Source organism: Mesoplodon bidens (genome assembly GCF_964165515.1).
Source record: "Mesoplodon bidens genome assembly, chromosome: 4".
In the NCBI taxonomy this organism is placed as follows: Eukaryota; Metazoa; Chordata; class Mammalia; order Artiodactyla; family Ziphiidae; genus Mesoplodon; species Mesoplodon bidens.
The window spans coordinates 140,520,439-140,547,589 of NC_138160.1; the positions used below are offsets into that span (position 1 = coordinate 140,520,439).

Consider the following 27,151-nt stretch of genomic DNA (forward strand, 5'->3'; position numbering starts at 1 on the left):
CCTCCCTCTCCCGCCTCCCCTTCTGGCCTCTGAGCGCGCCGCCGAGGCGCGCGCATGCGCCATCGCCCCCGCGCCGCCCGCCACTCCTGTGCGCATGTGCCGCTCTCACTACAGACGGCGCGCCTGCGCACTGCCCGCCGCCCGCGGGTCCGGCCGGCGCTTGCGTGGTGGCACCGGCGAGCGGGGGGGGCGAGGAGGTGGAGGAGGAGGAGGAGGAGGAGGCGGCGAGAAGATGGCGACTTCGAACAATCCGCGGAAATTCAGCGAGAAGATCGCCCTGCACAACCAGAAGCAAGCGGAGGAGACGGCGGCTTTCGAGGAGGTCATGAAGGACCTGAGCCTGACGCGGGCCGCGCGGGTAAGGGGGCTGCCCGCGCCGACCCCTCTGGGCCGGAGAGGGAGGCAGGGGGCGCGTGTCTGGCGCGTGCACGGGGTGGGGGGCGCGCGGCGGGGGCGGGGCGCGCGCGGCGGGGGCGGGACTTGGCTCGGCCCGTGGGGACAGGTGTCCCCACGCCCCGGGCGTCGTGGGCGGGACAGGTGCCCCCACATCCTCGATACCTGAAGGGGTGAAGGTGTCCCTGCATCATTGCTACCTGAAGTGGGGGACAGGTGTCATTACATCATTGTTACCTATAGGGGCAGGGGTCTCTACATCATTACTACATGGAGGGAACAGGTGCCATTACATCATTGGTACCTGAGGGGGGAAAGGTGTCCCCACACTGCTACCTGAGGGGGATAGGTGCCTTTATATCACTGCTACCTAGGGTAGTGATGCTGAGGTGTGTGAACTTGGTGCTGCTTGCAAGCATCACTGTTACCTGGGGAGGGGGGATAGGTGCTCCTATATCATTGGCACTTGAGGGGGACAGCTGCCCCCACACCATTGCTACCTGAAGGGACAGGTGTCTCTCCATCATTGTCACCTGTGTACTCACTGCCTGAGTGTTGGGGGAAGGACAGGTACCCCCACTTGCAGAGCTGAGATGGGATAGGTATCTCTCCCTTTTGGATACCTGAGGGAAAGTTCTGGCCTCTGCTGTGGGGACCTGGGCAGGATCAGGAGGGCAGATTGGGCTGTCTTGGAGCTTGGAGTGCAGACAGCTGCCCCTTCCCCATGCGGCCCATATGGTGGGGATCAGGTGATGTTCCTCCCACTGGGACAAGGTACAGCTGGCCACAGATTGCCCCGGCCCCTCAGGACCAGGATGGAGGGACAGTTCTTCAGATGGCTGGGTGCTTTTGGTGTGCAGGGGCAGGCCCGGTTACCTCCTAACGTCACCTGGGAAGCCGCTGTAGGCCTGGAGCAGGGGCTTGGTTGTGGCTGGGGTCGGGGGTCCTGGCCCTTCTTCTGGGCCCCAGCTCTCTGACGACCACCGTGAAGTGCCAAGCTCCTTGGGTCTCGGTGTCCTCCCTTGTGGAGTGTGTCTAGCAAGCCCTTCCTCATGGGTCAGGGAGGGGAGCATGCTTTGCACAGGTGGCAGTAAATCTCTGCTTCGATCCTGCAGAGAGATGGGACCCCTGTGCTGTACCCTGGGGCCTTGGGGAGAGGTTGAGTGGGAGCTGCAGACACCCACCCCGCTGGTTTCTGGATTTGGCGTCCGATCTGACTGTCCTAGGCAGACCTACCTCCATGCTGTGAGCCTCAGTTTCTGATTCCTCAGGTGGGCTTTTGGGGTGTCGTTATTTTTTAATTAGTTGCTTGTTTCTCTTTGAGATCATGACCTTAAGACTAGAATGTGTGTCTTCACTTCCATGCATTTGTTCAGCTATATCAGTTAGGTGCACACTGTCGGCCAGGTGCTGCTTATCCCTGCTCCAGCAGCTTGCGGCCTCGCTCAGGATGTGGTTGGTGAATGAATGAATGAATGAAAGCATGCAGCTTGAGTGTTGTCCATACGTCAGGGCTTCTGAGTGCAGGAGTGTCCACTTCATCTTGTCAACAGCATGTAGTGTGTGCTAGTATGCAGTAGGTGTCAAATGTATGTGGTATGACAGGAAGAAGGGGTCACACTGGTTCATGACAGTTCTTCATGATCCGAGGCCTGGTTTCTGCTTTAGGGTTGGAAATGAATTATTGGTTATTTTTGTTTGTTTGTTTTTGAATTGTTGTTGAAAAGATATTTTAAAATAACAACTTTATTGAGATAGTACCATACAATTCACTTGTTTAAAGTGTACGATTCAGTGGTTTTTAGTACATTTACAGAGTTGTGCAACCATCACCACTGTCTAATTCCAGAATGTTTTCATCATTCCTCAAAGAAACTCCACACCCATTAGCAATCACTTCTCATTTGCCCCTCCCCCCAGCCCCGGGCAGGCACCCATTTTTCTGTCTTTATGGATTTACCTGTTCTGGACATTTCATATAAATGGAATCATACAAGATGTGGCCTTTTGTGTCTGGCTTCTTTCGCTCAGCCTAATGTTTTCAAGGTTCATCTACATTGTAGTGTGTATCAGGAAGCTTCTTTCCTTTTTATGGCTGAGTAGTATTCCTTTGTATGGCTGGACCACATTTGCTTATCCGTTCATTGGTTGATGGATGTAGAAAAGATTTTTAAGATTCGCAGACAGCAGTTCTCTTGGCCCCTGGTAACCGTTTCCCGTCTCTTTCCTCCCTCACCCTGTTGCCTTCCTTTAGTTCGGGAGTTGGGGAGGTAGGGTGGGCTTGGGCTCTGGGCGGAGGTGCACTTATACTAGATTTTTACAGACAGGGCAGTGTTCTCTCTTGGGGGTGATTTGTCCTCAGGGGACATTTGGCAATGACATTTTTGGTTGTCTCGACTAGGGGAAGGGCTGCTACTGGCATCTAGTGAGTAGAGAGCAGGGATGCTGCTCAACACCCCACGATGCATAGACGGCTCCCACCATAGACAGTGATCCGGCCCCAGGTGTCAGCAGTGTCAAGGCCGAGATACCTTCAGTTTGAAGGAAACGCTGTGTGGGCAGGGGTGCGAGCTTTGCACCCGGGCAGACAGTTCAAAACTCCGCACCCACCAATACTTCTGTGCCACTGTGGGCAGGCTGATGGCTTTGCCTGCACCTGAGACCAGGATGGGCAAGCACTTTCCCAGCCTTTTCCGGCTATTGCACATGGCACGTGGTACATCAGCAGTGTCTGGTGCAGGTGAGTGAACCCGGCTGATGCAGGGTCCCCTCCTGCTCACCCTCCCGTGGCTGCAGCCTTCCGCGCTGCCTCCGCCTGCAGTAGACACAAGGGTTTCACCTGAGAACAGGTGGGACGTGGCCCAGTTGGTACCTGCTCTTCTCAGGGGAATGCCACAGGTCAGCACGCCCGCTCCCGGAGCGAGCAGGGACACTCGTGTCGCTGTGTGTCTGTGCACAGTCCTCCGTCATGATGGGTGCACCCTCAGTGCCTTCCCTTGTGAAAGGCCGGCCAGCAGGTGTCGAGCCTGATGTGTAGATCCACGCTGTCACGTCACCCAGGGGCAGGTACCCCAAGGGCTAGTTCGGGTGGGGGATGGGGTGTGACGTCCCCTTTCGGGTCTCAGGGTAGAGAGGTGAGTGCACGAATGTTCCTTTCTCGTGCTCACACTTGGGCAGCCTGATGTGCAGAGAGGGCTGTGGCGCTCTGCTGTGTGACTTCGGGCAGGTTTCTTAACCTCTCTGGGTCTGAGAATCCTGATCTGTGAGCAAGGGTAGCTTGCTTATTCCACAAAATGACATTTTTATTTTCCCAGCACATCCCAGGGACTGTATTAGGTAGTGGGGAGCCAGCAGCATACGAGGCATGTGAGGACCATGCTCTTGGGGAGCTGGCATGGTTTTAGCGGGGACAGGAGAGAATTGCTGCAGATAAATGAGGCAGATGCTCTCAGAGAGAAGAAGCAAAGCAATGTGCTAGGACTGGCTAGGGCGGGAGGCTGACGCCTGGACAGTGAGACAGAGGCCCCCCACCCCATGCCGGGGAAGGGTGTCCCTTGTGAGGGAGGCAGGTGCAGAGGCCCCGAGGTGGGAAGGGCTTGGCGAGGTTGAGGCTGGCATATTGAGAGAGAGAGAGGAGAGATGTGGCTGGCCCCTGAGGGAGGGGCCCTGGGAGGGTTTGTGATAGTCAGTGGCCTGATCCTTTGCTTGTTTTTGTAATAGCTTTATTGAGATATCATTCCCAATACATTCAAACCACTCATTTAAAGTGTACTGGGACTTCCCTGGTGGCACAGTGGTTAAGAATCCGCCTGCCAATGTAGGGGACAGCCCTGGCCCCAGGAAGATCCCACGTGCCGTGGAGCAACTAAGCCCGTGTGCCACAGCTACTGAGCATGCACTCTAGAGCCTGCGAGGCACAACTACTGAGCCCACGCGCCACAACTACTGAAGCCCGTGTGCCTAGAGCCCGTGCTCCGCAACAAGAGAAGCCAGCGCACCTCAGTGAAGAGTAGCCCCCACTCACCGCAACTAGAGAGAAAGCCTGCATGCAGCAACGAAGACCCAACGCAGCCAAAAAAAAAAAAAAAAAGTGTACCATCTAGGGACTTCCCTGGTTGTCCAGTGGTTAAGACTCTGAGTTTCCACTGCAGGGGGCACTGGTTCAATCCCTGGTCAGGGAACTAAGATCACTCAAGCCGCGCGGCACCAAAAAAATAAATAAAGTGTACCATCCAGTGGTTTTTAGCATATTCACAGAGTTGTGCAACCATCACCAGTCAATTTTAGAACATTTCCATCACCCCAGAAGGAAACCCCGTCCCCTTAGCAGTCACTCCCCATTCCCCCTCCCACACTCCTGGCAACCACTAATCTACTTTCTGTCTCTGTGGATTTGCCTGTTCTGGACATTTCATATAAATGGAATCATATAACACGTAGCTTTTTATGTCTGACTTTTTTTACTCAGCGTGATGTTTCCGAGGTTCATGCATATTGTAGGGTGTATCAGTCCTTCCTTTCTTTATTTTTTTAAAATTTAATTTAATTTAATTTTCTTCTTTTTGCGGTACGTGGGTCTCTCACTGTTGTGGCCTCTCCTGTTGTGGAGCACAGGCTCCGGACGCGCAGGCTCAGCGGCCATGGCTTACGGGCCCAGCCGCTCCGCGGCATGTGGGATCTTCCCGGACCGGGGCACGAACCCATGTCCCCTGAATAGGCAGGTGGACTCTCAACTACTGCGCCACCAGGGAAGCCCTCTTTATTAAGAATTGTGGTAAAATATACAAAACATACAGTTTACCACCTTTTTTTTTTAACATTTATGAATTTATTTTATTTATTTTGGCTGTGCCGGGTCTTAGATGAGGCGCTCAGGATCTTCGTTGTGATGTGTGGGATCTTTAGTTGCGGCATGCGGACTTCTTAGTTGCGGCATGCGGGACCTAGTTCCCTGACCAGGGATCAAACCCAGGCCCCCTGCATTGGGAGCTCAGAGTCTTACCCACTGGACCACCAGGGAAGTCCCTAATTTACCATCTTAACCATTGATAAGTGTACAGATCAGTGGTATTAAGTACTTTTACAGTGTCGTGTAGCCACCACTGTCCATTACTTCATTACTCTTTAAGGCTGGATAATACTCCATTGTGTGGATACACTGCATTTCGTGTATCCATTTGTTCATCCGTGGACACTCGGGTTGTTTCCACCTTTTTGGCTACTGTGAATAGTGCTGCCGCGGACATTTGTGTCCAAGTGCTTGTGTGGATGCAGGTCTTCCTTTCCTTTGGGTGTATATGCCGAGGAGTGGAGTTGCTGGTAACTCTCAAATGGTAACTCTATTTAATCATTCAAGGACGCTTTGTGTCTTACAAAGATGGCTGTGAGCTGAGTGGGCAACGGGGTGAGAAGGGAAGCAGGCAGATGGTGCAAGGCCACTGTAGCATCCCGGTTGGGGAATGGAGAAGGTGGCTTGAGCAGGGAGGTGGCCGTGGCAGTGGCTGGAGTGGTGGATTTTTTTTTTTTTTTTTTTTTGCGGTACGCGGGCCTCTCACTGTTGTGGCCTCTCCTGTTGCGGAGCACAGGCTCCGGATGCACAGGCTCAGCGGCCATGGCTCACAGGCCCAGCCGCTCTGCGGCATGTGGGATCCTCCCAGACCAGGATACGAACCCGTGTCCCCCGCATCGGCAGGCGGACTCTCAACCATTGCGCCACCAGGGAAGCCCCAGAGTGGTGGATTTTGGTGATATTTTGGCAGCAGAGATGACTGGAAGTGTGGGTGGACCGGATGTGGGAGGTGAGGGGAAGAGATGGGGGTGTGTCGCCCACTTGCCAGGGGCCCAGGGCACAGGAGGCTCTGCCTGTAACTGATCACTGAGCATCCCAGGGAGCAGTACCTGGGCCAGAAAAAGCCTGCGTGCAAAGCAGTCCACGGTGGCCCAGTCAGGGCTGCCAGCTCTGGCTGCGCTGAAGGAGGGTGTTCTCCCGGCCCTACCCTGTGACGGGGGTGGCTCTGCACAGGCTGTTGGAAAATGGGCCTCTGGGCCGCAGGCACCGTGCAGCGGGGGCTCGGGTTAGCTGAGCACGGAGGCCGCCCCCAGTCCTGGCCTCCATCCTGGGCTTTGGCACCATTTGCCTCTGTGCCGGCTGCTTCAAGTGTCTGGTGCCATCTGCAGCCTTAACACACACACATGCACGCAGGACTCGCCGAGCTGCTCTGTTGAGAGGATGGGGTACACTGTACCCCACCTTCAGAAAGCCCCAGCAGTCTCAGTGCTCTCCAGCTTGTGATCTGCCACACCCAATAATAGGTTGAATGGGGGCCCCTAAGAAGATATGCCCACATCCTGACTCCCAGAACCTGTGACTCTGAGCTTATTTGGAAAAAAGGTCTCTGCAGATGTGAGTAGGGTAAGGATCTCAAGATGAGGTTGTCCTGGATTTAGGGTGGTCAGATGACTGGCGTCCTCATGAAAAGAGAAGACCCAGACTCACGTATGAGAGGCCGTGTATGACGGAGGCAGAGATTGGAGTGTTGCAGCCACAAGCCAGGGATGCATGGAGCCCCCAGAAGCTGGAAGAGGCAAGGGAGGATCCTCCCCTAGGGCCTCCAGAGGGATTGTGGCCCTGCTGAACTCGATTTTGGATGTCTGGCCTCCCGAGCTGTGCAAAAATGAATTTGTGTTGTTTTATGCACCCCACCCCACCCTTTGGCAGTCATTTGTGATGGCAGCCCCGGGACACTCTCCCCTGGGCTGAGACAGAGCCTGCAGAGTCCAAGTACCATGCGGAGCCCGCTTCGGGGCGGTGGCCCTGAGGGTTGTCTGCAGATGTGCACATCTGTCCTTCTCTGGCAGGTCATGTTCCCCTCGAGGCCTTGAGTGGACCCGTCACACACCCATTGTCAGGAACTAGGGACTCTCGCTCTGTACTGGGCCTGGTGGTGATGGTGAACAAGCCTGAGAAACAGCAGCTAGAAACAGCAGCTAGAGCAAGGGCCCTGGGGCAGGAGGGGGCATCTTGTCAGGAGCTGACCAAGAGTATGGTCACAGTGTGGTCGGGGGTAAAGTCTGTCCTTTGCACTCTCGGGTCCTGCCCCCTGCTGGGCACCGTGTGGCTTTCACTCAACCCCATTCTTGTTGCTCAGCCCCTCCCCGACCGGAGAGGAGGTGTCGTCTTTGCCATTGTGCCCATAGGGAAGCTGAGGCCCAGTGCTGCATCCCAGCTGGGAAGAGGCAGAAATGACGTTTAGCTCTGGGATGAGCACACACGCTGTGTCCGAAACAAGGAAGTAAGAACACAAACTAGAACCTTCAGTAGCTCGCCAGAGCCTGCTTGGCCCCATGTGGGCCTTGGTTTTTCCGAAACGTGACTCAGTTTCTCCAACCACGCCCCTGTTTCTCCCATGACTTGGACCCTGGACTCCATATTTCCTGTCACTAATTGTCCTCACCTTGGAGGCGGCAGCCTTGGGACACCATCACACACACCTTTGTGCATGGCCCATGGCTCTTTTCCCATAAAAGCCATGGTCTAGATCAGGCTGGGTGCCAAAGTCTCTGTGGCTGGCACGGGACATGCTTCTGGGTTAATTGGTCCAGTTGTCATTTGGAAGGAGGCTTTCTTGGAGAGCCCTGGTTCTGTTCCCACAGGGGACTGCTGAGTGGCCCTGCCAGCCCGGGGTCCTGTGTAGAGAACCCTCCTAAAGCTCATGGCCAGCCCGGGAACCATGCTGAATGACCTTTTTTTGAAAAAAAGCCTTTAAAAAATTGATGTGAAATTCACATAAAATGAACCATTTTAATACACATTTCGGTGGCATTTAGCACATTCACAGTGTTGTACAACCGTCACCTCTGTCTAGTTCCAGAACATTTCCATCACCCCAGAAGGAAATCCTGTCCCCATTAGCAGTCACTCCCTATCTTCCCCTCCCCCATCTCCTGGTAACCACTAATCTACTTTCTGTCTCTATGGATTGGCGTGTCTGGACATTTCATGTAAACGGGTCCATACAACATGTGGCCTTTTGTGTTTGGCTTCTTTCACTCAGCATGATGTTTTTGAGGTTCATCCACTTTGTAGCATGTGTCAGAGTGTCATTCCTTTTTGTGGCCGAATAATATTCTGTTGTGTGGATGGACCACATTTAGTTTATCTGTTACCTGTTGATGGGTATATGGCCTGTTTCCACTTTCTCACTGTCATGAATGGTGCTGCTGTGAACATGTGTGTGAAGGTGTTTGCACAAGCCCCTGTTTTCACCTTGTGGGCACATGTCCGGGAGTGGAATTGCTGGGCATGTTGCTTCACTAGGTGGTGGCCGGTGCTCAGGGTATGCGGTGCTGGGGCCCACCTGCTCTGGGGAATCCAGGAGGGCTTCCTGGACCTGCAGTAGGTGTGGAACCAGGGGTGTCTGTGGCTGGGTGAGGGGAGGGTGTCATTGGCTGAGGGACAGGCATGGAAGCTGAGGGCTTAGTTCCGAGGCCGCCTTCTCATTTCCTTGACTGTGACCCAGTGTTAGAAATTTGTGTTTCGTGACATAACAGCAGCCACCAACAAACATACAATTGAAGCAGTTTTCTCCAAGGAGTCCAGCCCTCCCTGTGTGTGTGCAAAGTTGACATAATTGGTTCCCTTCTGTTTATTATAAAATGCCAGGGACCCACTGAATTGGTTTCATAACCCAGTAATCCAGGGCTCAGCCAGCTACACCTGTTTTTTGTAAATAAAGTTTTATTAGAACACAGCCACGCCCATTCATTTATGCCTTGTCTGTGGCAGTTGAGTCATTGCCACAGAGACCTGATGGCCTAAAGAGGTGGAGATATCTACCATCTGGCTCTTTACAGGAGTTTGCTGGCCCTGGGCCAATGGCTGTCACCCACAGTTTGAGCCCCACTGACCAAGAGCAACAAGGAAGGTTGGGAGGATGGTGGGCAGTGGTTCTGTCACTCTTGGGGGTCTCTGAACCACCTTGGAACTAAAGGATGCAGACTCTGGGCTCCCCCAAGATCCTGCTTCTGGAGGTCTGGGTGGGGACCTGAGTTCTGAGTGGGGATCTGAGGACCCTGCCATGTGGGCCTTGCTGGGAGGCCTGGACACCGGGGTCACCAGGGCTGTGCCAGGTGGAGGGATAGGGTTGGCCTCCGTCAGAGGGGTAAGTGGGCTGTCTGGCCCTTGGTTGGTGGCCTGGTGGTAATTGTTGGTCCATACCACCAGGGAGGGTTCTGCTGTCACTGTCCCCAAGGCTGGCCCGGGGGCAGAGTGCCAGGTGACTCTTGTCCATGCAGTGGGCCTTCTGGTCCTGCTCAGGGTTACTTAGGTTACTCTGGGTCAGAATTGGGCTGTTGCGGGCGTCCCGAAGGCTGAGTGCTGGGCCTCCTCTGCTGCTCTCGGCACTGGGAGCTTCTGGTTTCAGCTCAGTGGTACAGGCTCCCTTCCGTGCTGTTGCATGAGACAGGGCACCGGTGCCTCAGGGGTTGGGATTCAGAGTCCTTGGTGCTGGGGATTTCTTTTTAAACAGGGACCCTCTTGAAAATGCCATGCGGATGTCAGGGGTGGGGTCTGGCCTGGGGAGAGACCGGCCCGAGTGCAGTGGTGGGGAAGTGTCAAAAGTGGGTGCTACAGGGTGCTCACCCTGGCCGGTTCTGCCTCTGCGGGCCTTTGGCAACATCTGGGGATACCTTGGGTTGTCATGACTTGGGGTGGGTATTCCTGGCATCTGGTGAATGGAGACCAGAGATGCCACTCAACACCCTGCAGTGTGCACAAGGCCCCTGATGTCGGTGGGTGCTGAGGTCCTGTGCTCCCCCGCGTGCCAGGATTGTGCAGGCGAGAAGGGCTCAGTAGAGGCCCCCGGTTCCTTGAGGTGCAGACCTTGAGCCTGGCGACATATCAACACCCCAGGCAGCTGATGGCATCCTCCCGGGTTTACTGAAGGGGAAACCACGGCTCAGAGAGCAAATGTCCCAGAACATTCGAGGTGGGAGAGCTGGGATTTGACCCCTTTGGACAGACCCAGGTCACCACACGTTTTCCCCTGTCTCATGCGGCTCTGGGAGTTGGCCAGCCGGTCGGGGTGGGGCAGAGCCTTCCAGGCTGCTGGAACCCTGTGCGTGGAGGGAAGGGCTTGAGGAGCATACACTGCAGGGGCAGAGGGCTGGGGAGGGAGGCGGGGCGGGTGATGGAGGGCCCTAGGCCAGGCCCTGTTTGTGGGCCATGGGGTGTCATGGGAGGTTCCAGCAGGATGGTGACGTGAGTGACACGAAGGTGCGGGAGTGGCAGGGGCCATACTTGCTAGAGCCCAGGTGCGTACACCCAGCACGTGGTGGCGGTCACTCCAAGAAAGAGCCTGTTGCTTCCCCTGGTGCACGGATGAGAGACCAAGGCATGACAGGTCATGTGGTTTGCTGTGTGTGGAGGTGCTGGGATCGACCCTGTGTCTGAATCTGGGGCCCACATTTTTCTTAATGCAGCCATAAGGGACCCTGTTGGAGGCTGAGCTTCGATTCATATACATCTGTTGATGACCATGGCGGTCATCCCTGGTGTTTTGCAAATTAGGCGTTCATTGTGTTCCTCTCTGTGCCTGTCCCACCTGTGTGTCTGTCTCTGAGCCCCCTGCAGCAGGGAGGGGACTGTAGCACCTTGGGCTTGGCCATGGTGAGGACTGAGGGAAGGCCGATTTGGGACATTTCAGAGGTAATAATGACAGGGTTTATTCAGAGGTGAACAGGAAGGAGAGCGAGGTGGGGGAACCAGTGAGAAAGGGGTGGGGATGGGAGAGTCTCACCTCATCTTGGAGCTTGTAGGATGGATTGGCCCCCCATTTCTGGCTGGGACGTCTCTGACCCCCTCTCCTCACCTCCCTCCCTCCACCACGTCCAGCCCTACCCCAGAGCAGAGGTGGGTGTGCCCTGCCCTGGCTAGGGGTGGCTCTGGTGCCGCTGGCCGGCTGGGGGTCCAGGTGCGCAAACAAGGAAGCCACTGCTTGCCTCTCGGGCCAAGGATTCAGAGAGAGTCAATATTTATTATTTGCCAGATGGAAATGAGGCGCGGCCGGGGCTTCCTCCTCAGGGTTCTCAGATGGGCATGGAGGGGAGAAAGTGCTTGGGGTGAGGGGGTCCTGTAGCACCTGGTACCCAGCTTGGGACCATGCTGCTGGGCTTCTCCCAGCTTCCTCCTGAGTGAGTTTAGACCTGGGAGTCCCCTCTGGGCTCTTCTCCCTATCCATGAAGCGGGGGTCACAGTGGCGTCTGCCTCATAGGATTGTGGTGAGACAGACGGGTTAACCCAGGTAGCGTGTCCGGAATGGGGCTTGCATGTAGACGCTTGCTGCGTGCTTGCTGCTGCTAGGATTCTGGAGGCGTGTGCACAGTGAACGCACGGCGGCACTCAGCGGCACTGGTGGGCAAATGGCAGGCATTCAGCAGACACTCGGCTCCTGCTCAGCAGGTACACAGTATACCCAGCGAGTGCTCAGCAGACACAGAGTGAACCATTGGTGGGTGCACAGCAGGCATTCAGCAGGCACACAGGGTGTACCCAGCAGGTGCTCAGCAGGCACTTGGCAGCAGGCGTGGAGTGGACACAGCAGACACTCAGCAGGCACAGAGTGGGTTTTCAACAGGCACTAGGCAGATACTGGACTGTGACCCCCCTGAGGGCAGGCCTATCTCTAGTTCATTTTAGAATCTTCTGGGTGCAAGTGTCCTTTAAAAGGGCCAGTTTCCCACCACACAGCCAGGCTTCTCCCCTTAAGTAGTGGGAATGTGGCGTGGGGTCCCGTTTTCCGTCTGGGAATGTGTACCAGGTGCCGAGTGGCTACAGAGCCAGGTGGGTAATGGGATCTTCCCAGAGCTACAGTTTTCTGAACAGTTTTAGGGAGAAACTTGGAGTTTGTATTGACTGTGCAGGGGTCTGGAGTGGACTAGCAGACCCCTGTGGTCTCCGGAGGGTGGGCCTGGGGCAGCGTGGTGCCTGTTTGGCCCTGCAGGTACCCTGGGCTGGGGAACGTAGGAAGCACCGGGCCCCCCAATGACGTCTTCCCTGCAGTGGCCAGGGTTTGGACTGGAAAGTTTAGTCCTTCAGTCAGTATTTATTGAGAACCTACTTTGTGCTGGGCCCTGGGGACACCTTGCAGAACAAGTCACCAGGAGCCCCTGCCCCGGGCGGGGGGGAAACCATGCCAGCAGCCAGCTGGTCCCTGGCCCCAAAGTCATGGCTCTGAGAGAGTGAAATGGGATGGGAGTAGGGGAGCCTTTTGGTGGAGGTGGCGTTTGGGCTGAGCCCCGGGGCACAAGGGTGAGCCATGGGACTGGGGGATGTGAGGCCTGTTGTTGGGGAGAGCCTGGCCCGGCCAAACTCCTTGGGTGATGTGTCATGGGCCCCCGTGAGGGGTCAGAGTCTGATTCTGGGGTGGTGGGGTGCTCCAGAAAGGTTATGAGCAGGGCAGTGATGTGCGATTTAGGTTTAGCAAAGATCCCTCCAGCCACCATATGGGCACAGGCCTGGGGAGAGTGAGGGCAGGGGATGCAGGGGTCTGGGGTGGACTAGTCCCCTGGGAGGGGACCAGGGCAGGCATCCCCAAGGGGTGGTGGGTGCTGAGGGAATGAACGCTGACTCCTTACAGACCAGGACTTGCTGACTTGGCACAAGTTCTTTCACCCAAGAATCGGGAATCTGATTCCCCAGGGTGGGGATGGGGGAGGTTTATATTAAATAGCTTTCACTTTATACTCTGGTGGCCCCCATAATGAGGAAAGGCATTTCTGCAGCAGAGAAGAAACCTTGAGTCCTAATTTGATATGTGAACTTCCTTCTCTGTCAGGTGGTCCCATCCTGACACCCCACTGGTCACGGGGGTTTCACCCCAGAGCCGGGGCACGGCATTCTATCCAGAGGGGTCAGTCTCTGCTGTGAAGGACAGATCTTTTCCCTTGTTGGCTGTTGAGCGTTGAGCCTCTGTTCCTGGATCCAGCCTGGGAGCTCGGTGGTCCCTCCTGAGTTGCCCTGCTCTCGCAAGGACGTTTAGGACAGGAGAAGCCCTGTGAGAGCTTTTGAGGGCTGCCCTTCCCTGCCGGCTGGAGTTGCAGGGACGTACCCTGCCACACTTTTTTTTTTTCAATAATAAAAGAAATTGTTTATGTCTCAAAACTTTGATGAGAATTGAAAACAGAAAACCCAAAGCACTTCCCTTTTCCTCCGTGCATCTGACAACAGCTCACCTGGGCGCGGAGGGTGGGTGGGTGCATGCCAGCTGGTCATTCGCCTGGAAATCTCAGGGAGGAAGTGTCAGCCCAGCCAGGCAGAGTGCCCAGGGCTGGCTCTGCAGGGCTGGCCAGTCCTCGGGCTGGGGACACCGGGGTGGGGGGGTGGAGCATGCCCCACAAAGACTGAGATCTGTCCGCCCTGCCGGAACATCCAGGGGGCTGCTGTGTCCATGCCCTGCCGGCTAAAGAGCCTCTCTCACATTGAGATCAAGTTCAGAAGAGACAAACTCCTGCAGCCCTCCTCCATGGGTCCTTTTGTACCCGTGAGCATTGTGCTGTCTTGATCCCTGCTGTCCTCCCGAGCTGGAGGCTTTGATAGCTGTAATTAGGATGGGAGCAGCTCATTAAATCATCACAGAATCAATGCACAGCCTCAGGAGTGATTTATGGGCCCAGCAGCCAAGGTGCCAAGGAGATGCTAATTTCATCCCTGCTGGCTCAGCAGATGCAGAGGGAGGAGCCCTGAGGGTCAGTAGCAGGGGCCTTCTGGGGGTCACTTGTGCCCAAGAGCCCGCCTCATGGTGACGCCCCCACCCTGCAAGTCTAAGTGGCTATTATTGGGGCTCAAAGCCCTGCCTCTGCCGGCTTCCCCCAAATGACTCCTCCTCTTGTGCCTCAGGTTCCTGTGTGTAGACCTGTACAGATTATATGACGTGCCCACCCTAAGCTCTTAGCCTCGTGCTGGGGGGCATCAGGGTGCCCCATGGGGCAGGGTCTTACACTTTGCACCCATGTGCCCTGGCTTGACATATGACAGATGCCAAGAAACAGTTTAGGAATTGTCTGTTCAGTTTTATTGCGGGGGGGATATTCATTTCTTTTCACTTTTTCTTTTGAGAGAGTTTTAGATTTAGTGAAAAGTTGCAAAGACAGTACAGTTTCCATAGCCCCTCACCATGAACGGCATCACAGGACCAGGACAGCAGCATTGTCACAGGTCTATCAACTAGACTCCAGTCTGCGTTTGGACTTCCCCAGATGTCCCTCAGTGACTTTTTTGGGCCTAGGTTCTGTCCAGGCTCCCATGTTGCATTTAGTCGTTGGGTCACCTCATTCTCCTCCAATCCATGATGCTCAGGGTTTCCTCATTGTCCACGACCTTCACCTCTTGAAGAGAACTGCTCAGTCTTTTTGTGGAATGTCCTTCAGGGCGGTTTGTCTGTTTTCTTGCCATTGGGTTAAGGTGGTGTGTTTTTGGCAGGAATTCCATAGGAGTGAAATGCTAATTTTCTTTTTGTATTTTTCCTTTTTAAAAATTGTGGGAGGGAATTCCCTGGCGGTCCAGTGGTTAGGACTCAGCACTTTCACTGCCCGGGCCTGGGTTTGATCCTTGGTCAGGGAACTAGGATCCCGCAAGTCGCGTGACGTGGCCAAATAAGTAAATAAATAAAGTGGGAAAATACACATAATGGTTTACCATCTTAACCATTTTTAAGTGTACCATTTTTAAGTTCGGGGGCATTAAGTACATTCACATTGTGGTGCTACCGTCCCCACCATCCATCTCTGGAACTCTTCTCATCTTGCAAAACTGAAACTCTGTTCCCATATTAAACACTTGCTGTCTCTATGAATTTGACTACTCTAGGAACCTCATGTAAATGGACTGACTCATAATATTTGTCCTTTTGTGACTGGCTTATTTCACTTAGCATAATGTCCTCAAGGTTTGTCTGTGGTGTAGCATATGTCAGAATTTCCTTCCTTTTTAAGCTTGAATAATATTTCATTGTATGGATGGACCATATTTGTTTATCCATTTATTCTTCATTGGACACTTGGATTGCTTCCACCTTTTGGCCGTTGTGAATAATACTGCTCTGAACATGGCTGTACAAATATCTGTTCGAATCCCTGCACCCATTTTTTGGGGGGGTGTATACCCAAGAGTGGGATTGCTGAATCATGTGGCCATCCTGTGTTTAATTTTTTGAGGAATCTCCACACTGTTTTCCACAGCGGCTGCACATTCCCGCCAACAGTGCACAGAGGTTCCAATTTTTTCACATCCTCACCAGTACTTTTTATTTTATGACTTTTTGATTATAGCCATCCTTGTGGGTGTGAGGTGGTATCTCATTGTGGTTTTGATTTGCATTTCCCTAATGATTAGTGATGTTGAACATCTTTTCATGCACATGTTGGCCATTTGTATATTTTCTTTGGAGAGATATCTTTTTGGGTCCTTTGCCCATTTTATTTTTTTTAAATGTAAGTTTCAAGCATACAACATTGTAGTTCAACATCTGTGTACATTGCAGAGTGATCACCAACACAAGTCTAGTTACCGTCCATCACCATACAGTTGACCCTTTCACCCATTTTGTCCACCCCCAACCCCTTTTCCCTCTGGTAACCACTAATCTGTTCTCTGTATCGATGAGTTTTTATTTTATTTTGTTTGTTCTTTTTTTTTTTTTTAGATTCCACATATGAGTGAAATCATATGGTATTTGTTTTTTTTCCATTTGACTTATTTGACATAGCATAACACTCTCATATCCATTTATGTTGTCTCAAATGGCAGGACTTCATTCTTTTTTATGGCTGAGTTGTAGTGTGTGTGTGTGTGTGTGTGTGTGTGTGTGTGTGTGTGTGTATGTATAAATACATATGTATAAAACGATTTCTTTATCCATTCATCTATCAATGGGCACTTAGTTTGTTCCTATATCTTGGCTATTGTAAATAGTGTGGAAATGAACATAAGCGTGCATATATCTTTTCTAATTAGTTTTTTGTGTTACTTTGCCCATTTTTGAATTGAGTTGTTTTTTGCCGTTGAGGTTTAGGAGTTCCATATATATTCTGGATATTAATCCCTTATCAGATACATGATTTGCAAATATTTTCTCACGTTCCATGGGAATGGGACCTTTTCACTCTGTTGATGGTGTCCTTTGATACACAAATGTTTTCAATTTTGACAAAGTCCAATTTATATATATTTTTCTTTTGTTGACTGTCTTTTTGGTGTCACAGCCAAGAAGTCATTGCCAAATCTAATGTTTTGAAGCTTTTCCTCTGTTTTCTTCTGAGCTTCTATAGTTTTAGTTACATAGTTAAAGTTTTATAGTTTTAGCTTTAGGTCTGGATCCATGTTGAGTTAATTTCTATATATGGTATAAGGTACTGGTTTAGTCTTTTGCATGTGGAGATCCAGTTTTCCCAGCACCATTTGTTGAAAAGAGTGTCCTTTCCTTTTTGAATCGTCTTGGCACCCTTGTCAAAAATCATTTGACCATATATGTGAGGGTTTATTTCTGGACTCTGTATTCTGTTCTGTTAGTGTTATATGTCTTTATGTCAGTACCACACTGTCTTGGTTGCTGTAGTTTTGTGGTAAGTTTAGAGATTGGGAAAGCATGAGTCCTCCAACTTTGTTCTTCTTTTTAAAGATGGTCTTGGCTATTTGGGATCCCTTGAGATTTCATATGAACTTTACAGTGGATTTTTCTATTTCTGCCAAAAATGTTGTTGGGATTTTTTTTTTTTTTTTTTTTTGGCCACGCTGTGCGGCATGCAGGATCTTACCCCAACCAGGGGTCGAAACCTGTGCCCCCTGCAGTGGGAGCGCAGAGTCTTAACCCCTGGACTGCCAGGGAAGCCCCTGTTGTTGGGATTTTGATAGGGATTGCATTGTCTCTGTAGGTTGCTTTGGGTATTGTTGCCATCCTAACAGTATGAAGTTCTGCTCCTCTCCTGCCAGCTGTGTGACCCTGGGCAAACACATAACTGACCCCTGTCAGTTTTCCCATCACCGCTCCTAAGATGTGCTGTAGAGGGGGTTAACCATCTCAGTGTGTGAACAACCCTTAAGACTGTACCTGCACACAGTTGGTGCCCTGTGGAGGGAATCACATCTGCTGACTGCCCTGAAGAGCTACTGACATAGAGGGGAGAAGAGGTTACTGGAGGGTGGGGCCAAGCTGGGAGGGCTGCCTGGAGGCGGAGAGCTCTGTGGTGGGACAGGAGGTGGGTAGGGAGCGACAGCGTCTTTGGGAGAAGGAGGAACAGCATGTCCTGAGGCACAGAGACCTGGCAGGGGATTGTCTGGGGCACGACTGTGGGGCGAGGGGAATCTGGGGGCTCAGGAGCTGTGGAGGAGAGGTGACCGCCAGGCTGGCCACGGCGGGAAGGCCCGAGGGAAGAACGGGGCCACCCCCGGGTTTCTGGCTGCCACATGGGGAAGATCACGGTGTCATCTGCCAGGGCCAGGAGGAGCGGGGGTGTGGAGTGGAGGACTTGGGAGGACAAGAGCCTCGTGAGGGGCTGCTGAGATGGAGGAGGTTCCTGTGAGTGTGACGGAGAGCGTTCCGAGCACAGGGCCAGGTGGCACACAGGAGTTGCTGGCTGACTTGGCATCCGGGGCTGCCCTAGAAGGGGTGACACGTGAGAAGCAGAGGGCTGAGTCCTTAAGAGAGCTGTGTTGGAGGGAGCTGGGAGGGGACCACAGGGCGGAGGCTGGGAGAGGAGCGAAGTAATGGGGAGAGAGGGGGTTCCCCTCACAAGAGTAGCCACGGGCACCAGGTTGGAGAGGCACCCCCGGTCGACAAAGGCATGACCAGCAGTGCCTGCTCTGAGCCTTCATGGTGCTTGGAGGTGCAGGGCTACAGCTGCGTCTGGAGCAGTGGGTGCCCGATGGGGCATGGGGGGAGCCATGTTGGGCCCTGTGGTGCCCCGAGTGAGGTTCGCCTGGGGGGGCGGGCAAGGGTGCACCTGGCAGAGGGCACAGCAGCTGCAGAGGCTTGGCGTGGTGGGGTGGTGGTTGCCTGTGAGAAGGTGGGGACCAAGGGGACAGGATCCTGAGAGCGCCTGTCCTGGCCTCACGCTCCTGCGGGCACATGGGACTTCATCCTGAGGGTGGTGGCAGGAAGCCTGCAGTGAGGGGCACAGCCGCTGGAGCAGGCGAGCAGACCCTGCCTTGGGGTCTGGATGGGAAGGAGGGAGACATTGGGAGGAAGGCTGGCCAGCACCTGCATGGGGACAAGAGAGGGACAGATAGAGCCTGGGGACCAGCCAGGGGCCATGGATGATAATTGGGGTGAGCCGGTGTGCTTGTCAACACCCTCCTGGGACCTGCTGGAAAGTTGGAAATGCACCCAGGGGTGCTGCCTAGGTGCGCTTGGTCCCTGGGACTGGTGGGTCTCCAGGTCCCGTCTGCCCTGGGTGGTTTTCCTTGTGCCTGCACAGCCACTCATCTGTCCAGGTGTCGCATTGGGCCCCATCCTGGAAGGTGGCTGAGTTCAGGGGCCTAATCTCCACCTGCCCTGTGCCCTGCCTGCCGTGGATGGGCCGTCTGCTCCCCCATCGCCAGAGCGACACTGGCTCCTCTGTCCACCTCCTCCGAGCTTGGGAACTCTGTGCGAGGGAAGGCAGCCTAGGTCACTGGCTTTAATCCTTCTCGTAGCTTCCCATCACACTCAGAGTGAGATCCCGCGAGGCTCTGCGCCCTCCTCCCCCAGCTCCTTGTTCACTCATGGGTGGCCTGGCCTGCCCCCATGTCCCCCTCCTCCTCTCATGCTCACTCTGACCCTAGGGCCTTTGCACTCACTGGGCCGCCTGCCTGGAGTGCTTTTCCCAGTTCCAGTGTCACCTCCTTTGCCACCTGCTCCCCCACCCCCGACCCCCTTTCCTGCTTGTTTTCTGCATAGCCCCTCTCACTCAGAAATCCTCAGCCTCCACCCAGCCTGGAACCTGGAGCGCCCCAGGACCTCTTTATGCTGGTGGGTAAGCACGTGAGCCACAGAGCTCGTCCCCGGCCCTGCTGGTTTCCCTGCCAGCCTCCTTTCCAGCACCCCCAGGTGACGGGCGGCTCCCCGTGTCTCCAACTGCCTGCTTGGGCCTCCTGTCCTGCTGGCCTTAGGCAATGCCTAGTGGACCCTCCCTGGAGGGCACTAGCCCTGCCGGCTGGGCCAGACATACAGGGTTTTCTGGGACTGCTGGAGGGTAAAGACAGGAGCCAGTGAGGGTGGCAGGGCTCCTGGGCTGTGTTGAGCGGTTCCCTCAGGTGGGGGCTCTGGGTGGCAGTGTAGTGTGTCTCCCCAAGGAACCCCTGGCTCTTGAGCCAGCCTGGGCCTGGGCCTGACTGCTGACCCCTTGACTTTGCTTTGTCCCCTCCCCAGGGCTTTGCAGACCTCTTGGTGTCCACTCTGGCTGGGGCTACTCATGGTTAAATGCTGGACAGGCAGCAGTGGATTTCTTTGGGGTTTGGCTCAGGGTGAGACCTGCATTCTGGGCCTCGCTTGGCCCACATGCAACATCCTAGCTCTGTACCTTCTTGTCCCACTTGGCCTGCTTCTGGGGGTGGGGTGGGGGCTTCCTCCCTCCAGGCCTTGGGTCGGTCCACACAGCTGCTGAGCTGGAGGGAGGGGCAGCGGGGACAAGCTGGGCTTGGCAGCCCTGGGTCTGCAGCCAGCTGGGTGACCTCAGGCCTGCCGGCCCTCTTGGAACCCAGACTCACACATGGGGCATGAGGGGACCTGTGCAGCCCTCTTGTCTCAGTGCGGGGAATGTGGCCCTGCGCTGGCTGATAATAAATCACGAGCCAGGAATCCAGGCCCCAAGTTGTTGGCACTTTTAGTGTTACAGGAGGAGCCAGCAATTCTGATGTTTAAGTTAATTTCAAAAAAATTTAGAAGTTGGCCACTAGTTTGCATTTTTCAAAATGCTTCTTAGACCTCAAGAAGGCCACAGCTGCGGCCTCGGTGCTCCTGCCTGCCAGATCACAGGCTCTGACGTGGACCGATGGACCCCAAGGCGCTGTGGGTTGGCAGTGCGTGGGTGGCTGTGCCCCTCCTGGGGTGGGTGCCTGGCAGGTTGACCCTGGGCTGCCTCAAGAGGGGATGTGCCATGGCCAAGAAGCCACGTGGCAGTCTGTGTTCCTCTTCTGCGTACACATGTGGGGCCGTGGTGGCTTCCCAGTTAGATGACACTGCTCTGAGGGCAGGGACGTGGTCCTTTGCGACCGTCCCCCACCCACACCATTGTCTTGCGGGCGGGGGCTCAGGACAGGTCACTCCGGGTCTCACCCACCGCTCACCTCCATGCTGACGTGCACTTTGCGCTTGGTCAGAATCTTGGGAATGCTTTTCATTTCTCTTACATGTTGTTTTATTGTGGTAAAAGTCACATAACATAAAACTTACCATTTCAAAGTGCACGGTTCAGTGGTATTTAGCAGATTCACAAAGTTGTGCAACCATCACCTCTATCTAGTTCTAGAACATTTCCATCACCCCCAGAGGAGACCCGTCCCCATGAGCAGTCACTCCCCAACTCCCTCCTTCCCCTCATACCCTGGCAGCCACTAGTCTGCTTTCTGTTTCTATGGATTTGCCTTTTCTGGACATTTCGTATGAATGGGATCACACATTATGTGGCCTTTTGTGTCTGGCTTCTGTCATGTTTTCTTTTTTAAATTTATTTTTTATTGAGGTAACATTGGTTTATAACTATGTAAGTTTAATGTGTACAACATTATGTTTCTAATTCTGCCTTCCCTACAGTGTGCTCACTGTCAAAAATTTAGTTACCTGGGGTTCCCTGGTGGCGCAGTGGTTGAGAGTCCGCCTGCCGATGCGGGGGACACAGGTTCGTGCCCCGGTCTGGGAAGATCCCACATGCCGCGGAGTGGCTGGGCCCGTGAGCCATGGCCGCTGAGTCTGCGCATCCAGAGCCTGTGCTCCGCAACGGGAGAGGCCACAACAGTGAGAGGCCCACGTACCGCAAAAAAAAAAAAAAAAATTTAGTTACCATCCGACAGTTGATCCCCTTTAGCCATTCCACCCTCTCTGCCCCCCCGATGCCTTCCCCTCTGGTAACCACTACTCTGTTCTCTGTATCTACATGTTTGTTTTTGTTTGGTTTGGTTATTTACTTATTTATTTACTATTTCACATACAAGTGAAATCATAGGGTATTTGTCTTTCTCCATCTGACTTATTTCACTTAGCCTAATATCCTCAAGTTGCATCCATGTTGTTGCAAATGACAAAATGTCATTCTTTTTTATGGCTGAGTAGTATTCTGTTGTATACATGCACCACCTCTGTTTTTTTTTTTTTTTAAGAGGGGACTTTTAAAAAAATTTAATTTATTTTAAACCAAACAAAGCTTTTTAAAAAAAATTAATTAATTAATTATTTTTTGGCTTCATTGGGTCTTCATTGCTGCATGTGGGCTTTCTTTAGTTGCAGCAAGTGGGGCTACTCTTCACTGTGGTACGTGGGCTTCTCATTGCGGTGGCTTCTCTTGTTGCAGGGTACGGGGCTGTAGGAGCGTGGGCTTCAGTGGTTGTGGCATGTGGGCTCAGTAGTTGTGGCACACGGGCTTAGTTAGTCCGTGGCATGTGGGATCTTCCCAGACCAGGGCTTGAACCCATGTCCCCAGCATTGGCAGGCGGATTCTTTTATTTTTTTAATTTATTTATTATTTTTGGCTGGGTTGGGTCTTCGTTGCTGCGCGTGGGCTTTCTCTAGTTGCGGCGAGCTGGGGCTACTCTTTGTTGCGGTGCGCGGGCTTCTCATTGTGGTGGCTTCTCTTGTTGTGGAGCATGGGCTCTAGGCACGCAGGCTTCAGTAGATGCAGCGTGTGGGCTCAGTAGTTGTGGCACATGGGCTTAGCTGCTCCGCGGCATGTGTGATCTTCCCGGACCAGGGCTCGAACCCGTGTCCCCTGCATTGGCAGGTGGATTCTTAACCACTGCGCCACCAGGGAAGCCCTCTATTCTTAATTTTTTTTAGGAACCTCCATACTGTTTTCCATAGTGGCTGCACCAACTTAACATTCCCACCAACAGTGCACGAGGGTTCCCTTTTGCCCACGTCCTCACCAACACTTGTTATTTCTTGCCTTTTTGATAATAACCATTCTAACAGGCGTGAGTTGATAATCTCATTGTGGTTTAGCATTTCCCTAATAATTAGTGATGCTGAACATCTTTTCATGGCCTGTTGGTCATCTGTGTGTCTTCTTTGGAGAAATGTCTATTCTGCTCCCCTGCCCATTTTTAAATTGGGTTTTTTGTTGTTGTTGTTGAGCTATATGAGTTCTTTATATATTTTGGATATTAACCCCTTATCAGATATATGTTTTGCAAATATCTTCTCCCATCGGTGGGTCGTCTTTTCATTTTGTGGATAGTTTCCTTTGCTGTGCAGAAGCTTTTTAGTTTACTGTAGTCCCTTTTATTTTTGCTTCTTTCCTTGCCTATCTAGAGACATACTAGAAAAATATTGCTAAGACTGATGTCACAGAGTGCACTGCCTGTATTTTCTTCCAGTAATTTTATGGTTTCAGGTCTTACAGTTAAGTCTTTAATAAATTTTGAGTTGATTTTTGTGTATGGTGTGAGTTGGTGGTCTAGTTTCATTTTTTTGCACATGGCTGTCCAGTTCTCCCAGCACCATTTATGGAAGAGACTGTCCTTTCTCCATTGTATGTTCTTTACTCCTTTGTCGTAAATTAATTATTTGTATATGCGAGGGTTTAATTCTGGGCTCTCAATTCTGTTCCATTGAACTTTGTAGCTGTTTTTCTGCCAGTACCATAGCATGACGTTTTCGAGGTTCATCCATGTTGTAGCATATATCAGTGCTTCATCCCTTTTTATATTCCATTGTATGGATGGATCGAGTTTGTTTATCCATTCATTAGTCAGTGGACATGGGTGTTGTTTACACCTTTTGGTGACTGTGACTTGTGCTGCTATGAACATGGTTGTACAGGTTTCTGTTTGAACACCTGAGCTCTGTTCTTTAGCTCTGTAACCTAGGAGTGGAATTGCTGGGTCATGTGGTAATTCTGTGTTTCACTTTTCGAGGACCCACCAGACCATCTTCCAAGAGCCAGCTGGTTTTGCAAACAACCCTTTCCATGTTCTGTGTTGCATCCCAGCTTGGGAGCTGGGGCTTTGTGCCCATTTACCGGTACTTCACCTCCCCTCCCCACTCACTCCCAATTTTATTAGGATTGTCTTATTTTATATTGTGGAGGTTTGAGTTGTTTGCACACGGTCCTGTAACCGTGAGGCTCACCGCTGGTTGCTTCTAGCTCAATGTCTGGGGGCTCGATGCAGGCTGGGATTCCTGCCCTGGTCCATCTGGAATGTTCCATTTATATGCGAAGACGTGAAGGCACAGGGATGTTGCATAACACGCCCAGGCACAGAGCCCCAGGGTGTAGGCCAGAGCAGGGAACCCCTTTGTGCACACCTAACTGCATGCCCAAGGAGGTGCCCCTGGATGCCTGTGCAGTGGCTGCCAGCAAGTCCCCCGCCTTGCTGTGCCCTGTACCCACACAGTCCACTCCCTGTCCCGGCGGCTTGGCCTGCGAGTGTGGAAACCCACCCTGAAAATAGCAGCCACGTGCCTCCTGTGGGCAGCCTGTACTGGACTCCTTCCCTCACTCCCAGGCCCACCCAGAGGCAGCAGAGTGGCAGTGCTCACTGGGGCCCATGCAGTCCCCCCACTGGCCTCCAGTGTGACACCAGGCAAGCGACACACACCCAGGAAGACTGAGGAGCAGGGGGTCAAGGGCGCTCCAGAAATCACTGGGAATCATATTGGCTCTATTTCTGGGAAGATGGCATTGTGCGTGTACAGACGTGGTGGGGTCTGGGCAGCCTCACAGTATGGACCTGGAACATATTTGCAGAAAAATTGATGCTCTGTGAACAAACAGGAATAGCCTCCCATCCACTGGTGTTACTGCTGGTAGGCCTGTACCACGCTCACCAGAAGGGTCTCTGCAGAGCTTTTGTATTTCAGGATGGTGGGTTAGGGATTGGGATGTTATCCCCACATCTGGAGGGGTGGAGATGACCTCGGGGGCCTCCCCGCTCTGGCTGCGTCCTGTTGCCTGCACCTCCGTGCTTCCCTCACCACCTTTCCAGGGCCCTTCCTGCTACCGCTGGGCTCTGGTGCCACTGCACCCAGCTGGAGGGTGATTTTGGGGAGGGCCCCCGAGAGTCTTCAGGGACAGTTCAAGCACTGTGTTTATTAGTTTCCTGGGGCTGCCACAACAAATGACCACAAGCCTAGTGCTTAAAACAACAATAATTTATTGTTTCATAGCTCTGGAGGCCAGAAGTCCAAAATCAAGATGCTGCCAGGGTTGGTTCCTTCTTTGGGCTCTAGAGGAGGATCCTTCTTTGCCTCTTCACTCTGGGGGTGTCTCTGAGAGATGCACTTCCGGGTGGGAGGGGTGTGAGCGTGTGCACCAGTGAGTGAGCACACGTACGGGTGGATGGGTGTGCACACACGAGTGTGTGGGTGAGTGTGTGCATGCACGTGCGTGTGCATTCAGTACTGGGTGTGTGTGAACACATTCGTGTGAGTGTGTGTGCCCAGACATGCATGCCTGCCTCTGCACACACATGTGAGCGAGGTGTGTGCGTGTCTTGCCTGTGATGTCTCTGCAGCCTCTCTGTGAGGATGGCGGGCGCTGGGTTGGAAGTCAGAATTTGGAGAGCTTCGAGGGAATCCTGACAAGCGTGAGACGGGGGCTGAGAAGAGGCTGCTAGACTGGGGAGTCAGGGTCCAAGTGGACTTCAGTCAGGAGCCAAGGGGAGGGCTCCTCCCCCTTATCGGTCTCTGGGCGGTGGCCCTCGGGGTCAAGTGTGCCCTGGAGCCCGGCTCTGTCTTCTCGGTGGCCCATGAAGAGGATCGGGGTTGCATTCCCACACCGCATGCTGGGGTGGATTCACTGCGGGCTGGCACAGCCCAGTGGCCAGGTCCTCCCCTCCTCATCAGCAGCCCCACTTGACCCCAGGGGGCTCGGAGGCCTGCAGCTGCCCCCATCCTCCCGGGCCCAGGGGAGGAGGCAGGCCCGAGTGCTGGGCAGGGAGCAGATCAGGGCTTCTCGGAGGAGGGGGCTTGGCATGGGACCCCCAGGTCGGGATGCAGCTGTTCCCAGAACTGGGGGGAGCGTGGGCAGGAGGAGGGGACGCACAGACAGAGGTTCTGGGGGGAGAGGGACTCGGCCACCTCGGGGCCGAGTGACAGGGCAGGGGGGCAAGGGAGAAGATGGCAGGCACAGCCAGCCCCCCGGGGTCGGGTTCGATTTTCACTGATTGATTGATTATTGAGGTGAATTCCATGTAACATAAAAATAACCATTTAAAGAGAACAGTTGAATGGCATTTAGTATGTTTACAATGTTGTGTGACCACCACCACTATCTAGTTCCAAAATATTCCCACCCCCCACAAGAGGAAACCCCAGGCCCGTGAGCAGTCACTCCCCACCCCCTCCCCCAGCCCCTGGCAACCACTAGTCTGCTGTCTGTCTCTGTGGATTTACTTGTTCTGGACATTTCACTTAAATGGAGCCATACAGCATGTGGCCTTTGGTGTCTGGCTGCTTTCACTTGGCATGATGGTTTTGAGGTTCACCCGCATTGTAGCGTGTGTCAGCGCTTTGTTCCTTTTATGGCTGAGTGATGTTCCATTGTGTGAATGGACCATGTTTTGTTTATCCATTTTCCCATCAATGGCCACTTGGGTTGTCTCCACCTTTTTGGCCGCTGTGAACACGCGTGTGCAAGTGTCAGCGTGGACGTAGGTCTTCACTTCACTGGGGCACGTACCAAGGAGTGGAACCGCTACATCCTGAGGTAACTCTTTTTAACTTGTTCAGGAACTGCCGAAGTGGGGTTGGCTTTGATTTTAAATAGGATAGCAACCTACTGGTGTGTTTAAAAGAGGAGCGTGACACAATTTGAACTTAATTAAAGAAGGAAAGAAAGGCTTTCCTGGCAGTGGTGTGCGGAGACGGCTTCGGGCAGGGGGATCGGGGAGGAGGTTGTGTGGGCATCCTGGTGCAAGATGACCCAGGCTGGGAATGTGGACGGGGCACACAGGGGCCCTGGAGGGGGAGCCACTGGGAGTTGCTCACAGAAACAACAAGGGGAAGAGGGAAATGGGAAGCCGTGGGATGCTCCCCTGCCTGCCCCCGCCTCTTCGGCCCTGCATTGAGGCCCTCTCCAGCCCGGCCCGGCCCCCTCTCTGGCCTCACCTTCTCGTGGCTTCCTCGCCATGTCACCCTGCCCAGCTGCTCATCCCCACAAGCCCTTGGCATTCACCTTTCTCAGCCCTTGTCTTTGCTTTCTTTTCCTTGGGTGGCGGGGGGCGTGGCCCCGGGCTGGTGACGGTTCCTGGGACATGTCCACTGGACACAACAGTTCCGAGTGGGGCCCGCCCTGCCAGGCCAACTGTGGTCTGAGGGCAGTGAGGCAGCCCTAGGGCTGACCCTGCCCATCCCCATGCCCGGAGCAGGTGCCACCCAGAGCCCCGCTGGGGGCTGGCAGTCTTAGGGGCTCAGGCAGGGCTGTGAGAGCGCCTGAGGGGCACAGGGTGGGCCTGGGCAGGCCCGGGATCCTGCCTCCCAGACCACAAAACAGCGTGCAATGTTAATATGTAACTCCAGAGTTGTGCTGTGTCTGAAAAATGGAGCATAAAAGCTATTTTGGGCCCGTGGTAATG

General features: G+C 53.6%; 1 protein-coding gene across 11 annotated transcripts in view; it reads left to right on the plus strand.

Annotated features, from left to right (window-relative positions):
* Window positions 1-217: 217 nt before the first annotated feature.
* Window positions 218-27,151, plus strand: part of CRTC1 (CREB regulated transcription coactivator 1) — a 78,136-nt gene continuing 51,202 nt past the window's right edge. For all 11 annotated transcript variants that reach the window (XM_081234006.1, XM_081234015.1, XM_081234013.1 and 8 more), the window contains exon 1: window positions 218-358. In XM_081234006.1, the coding sequence (XP_081090132.1) occupies window positions 233-358 (126 nt within the window). In that variant the 5' untranslated portion in view covers window positions 218-232. The remainder of the gene's footprint in view (window positions 359-27,151) is intronic.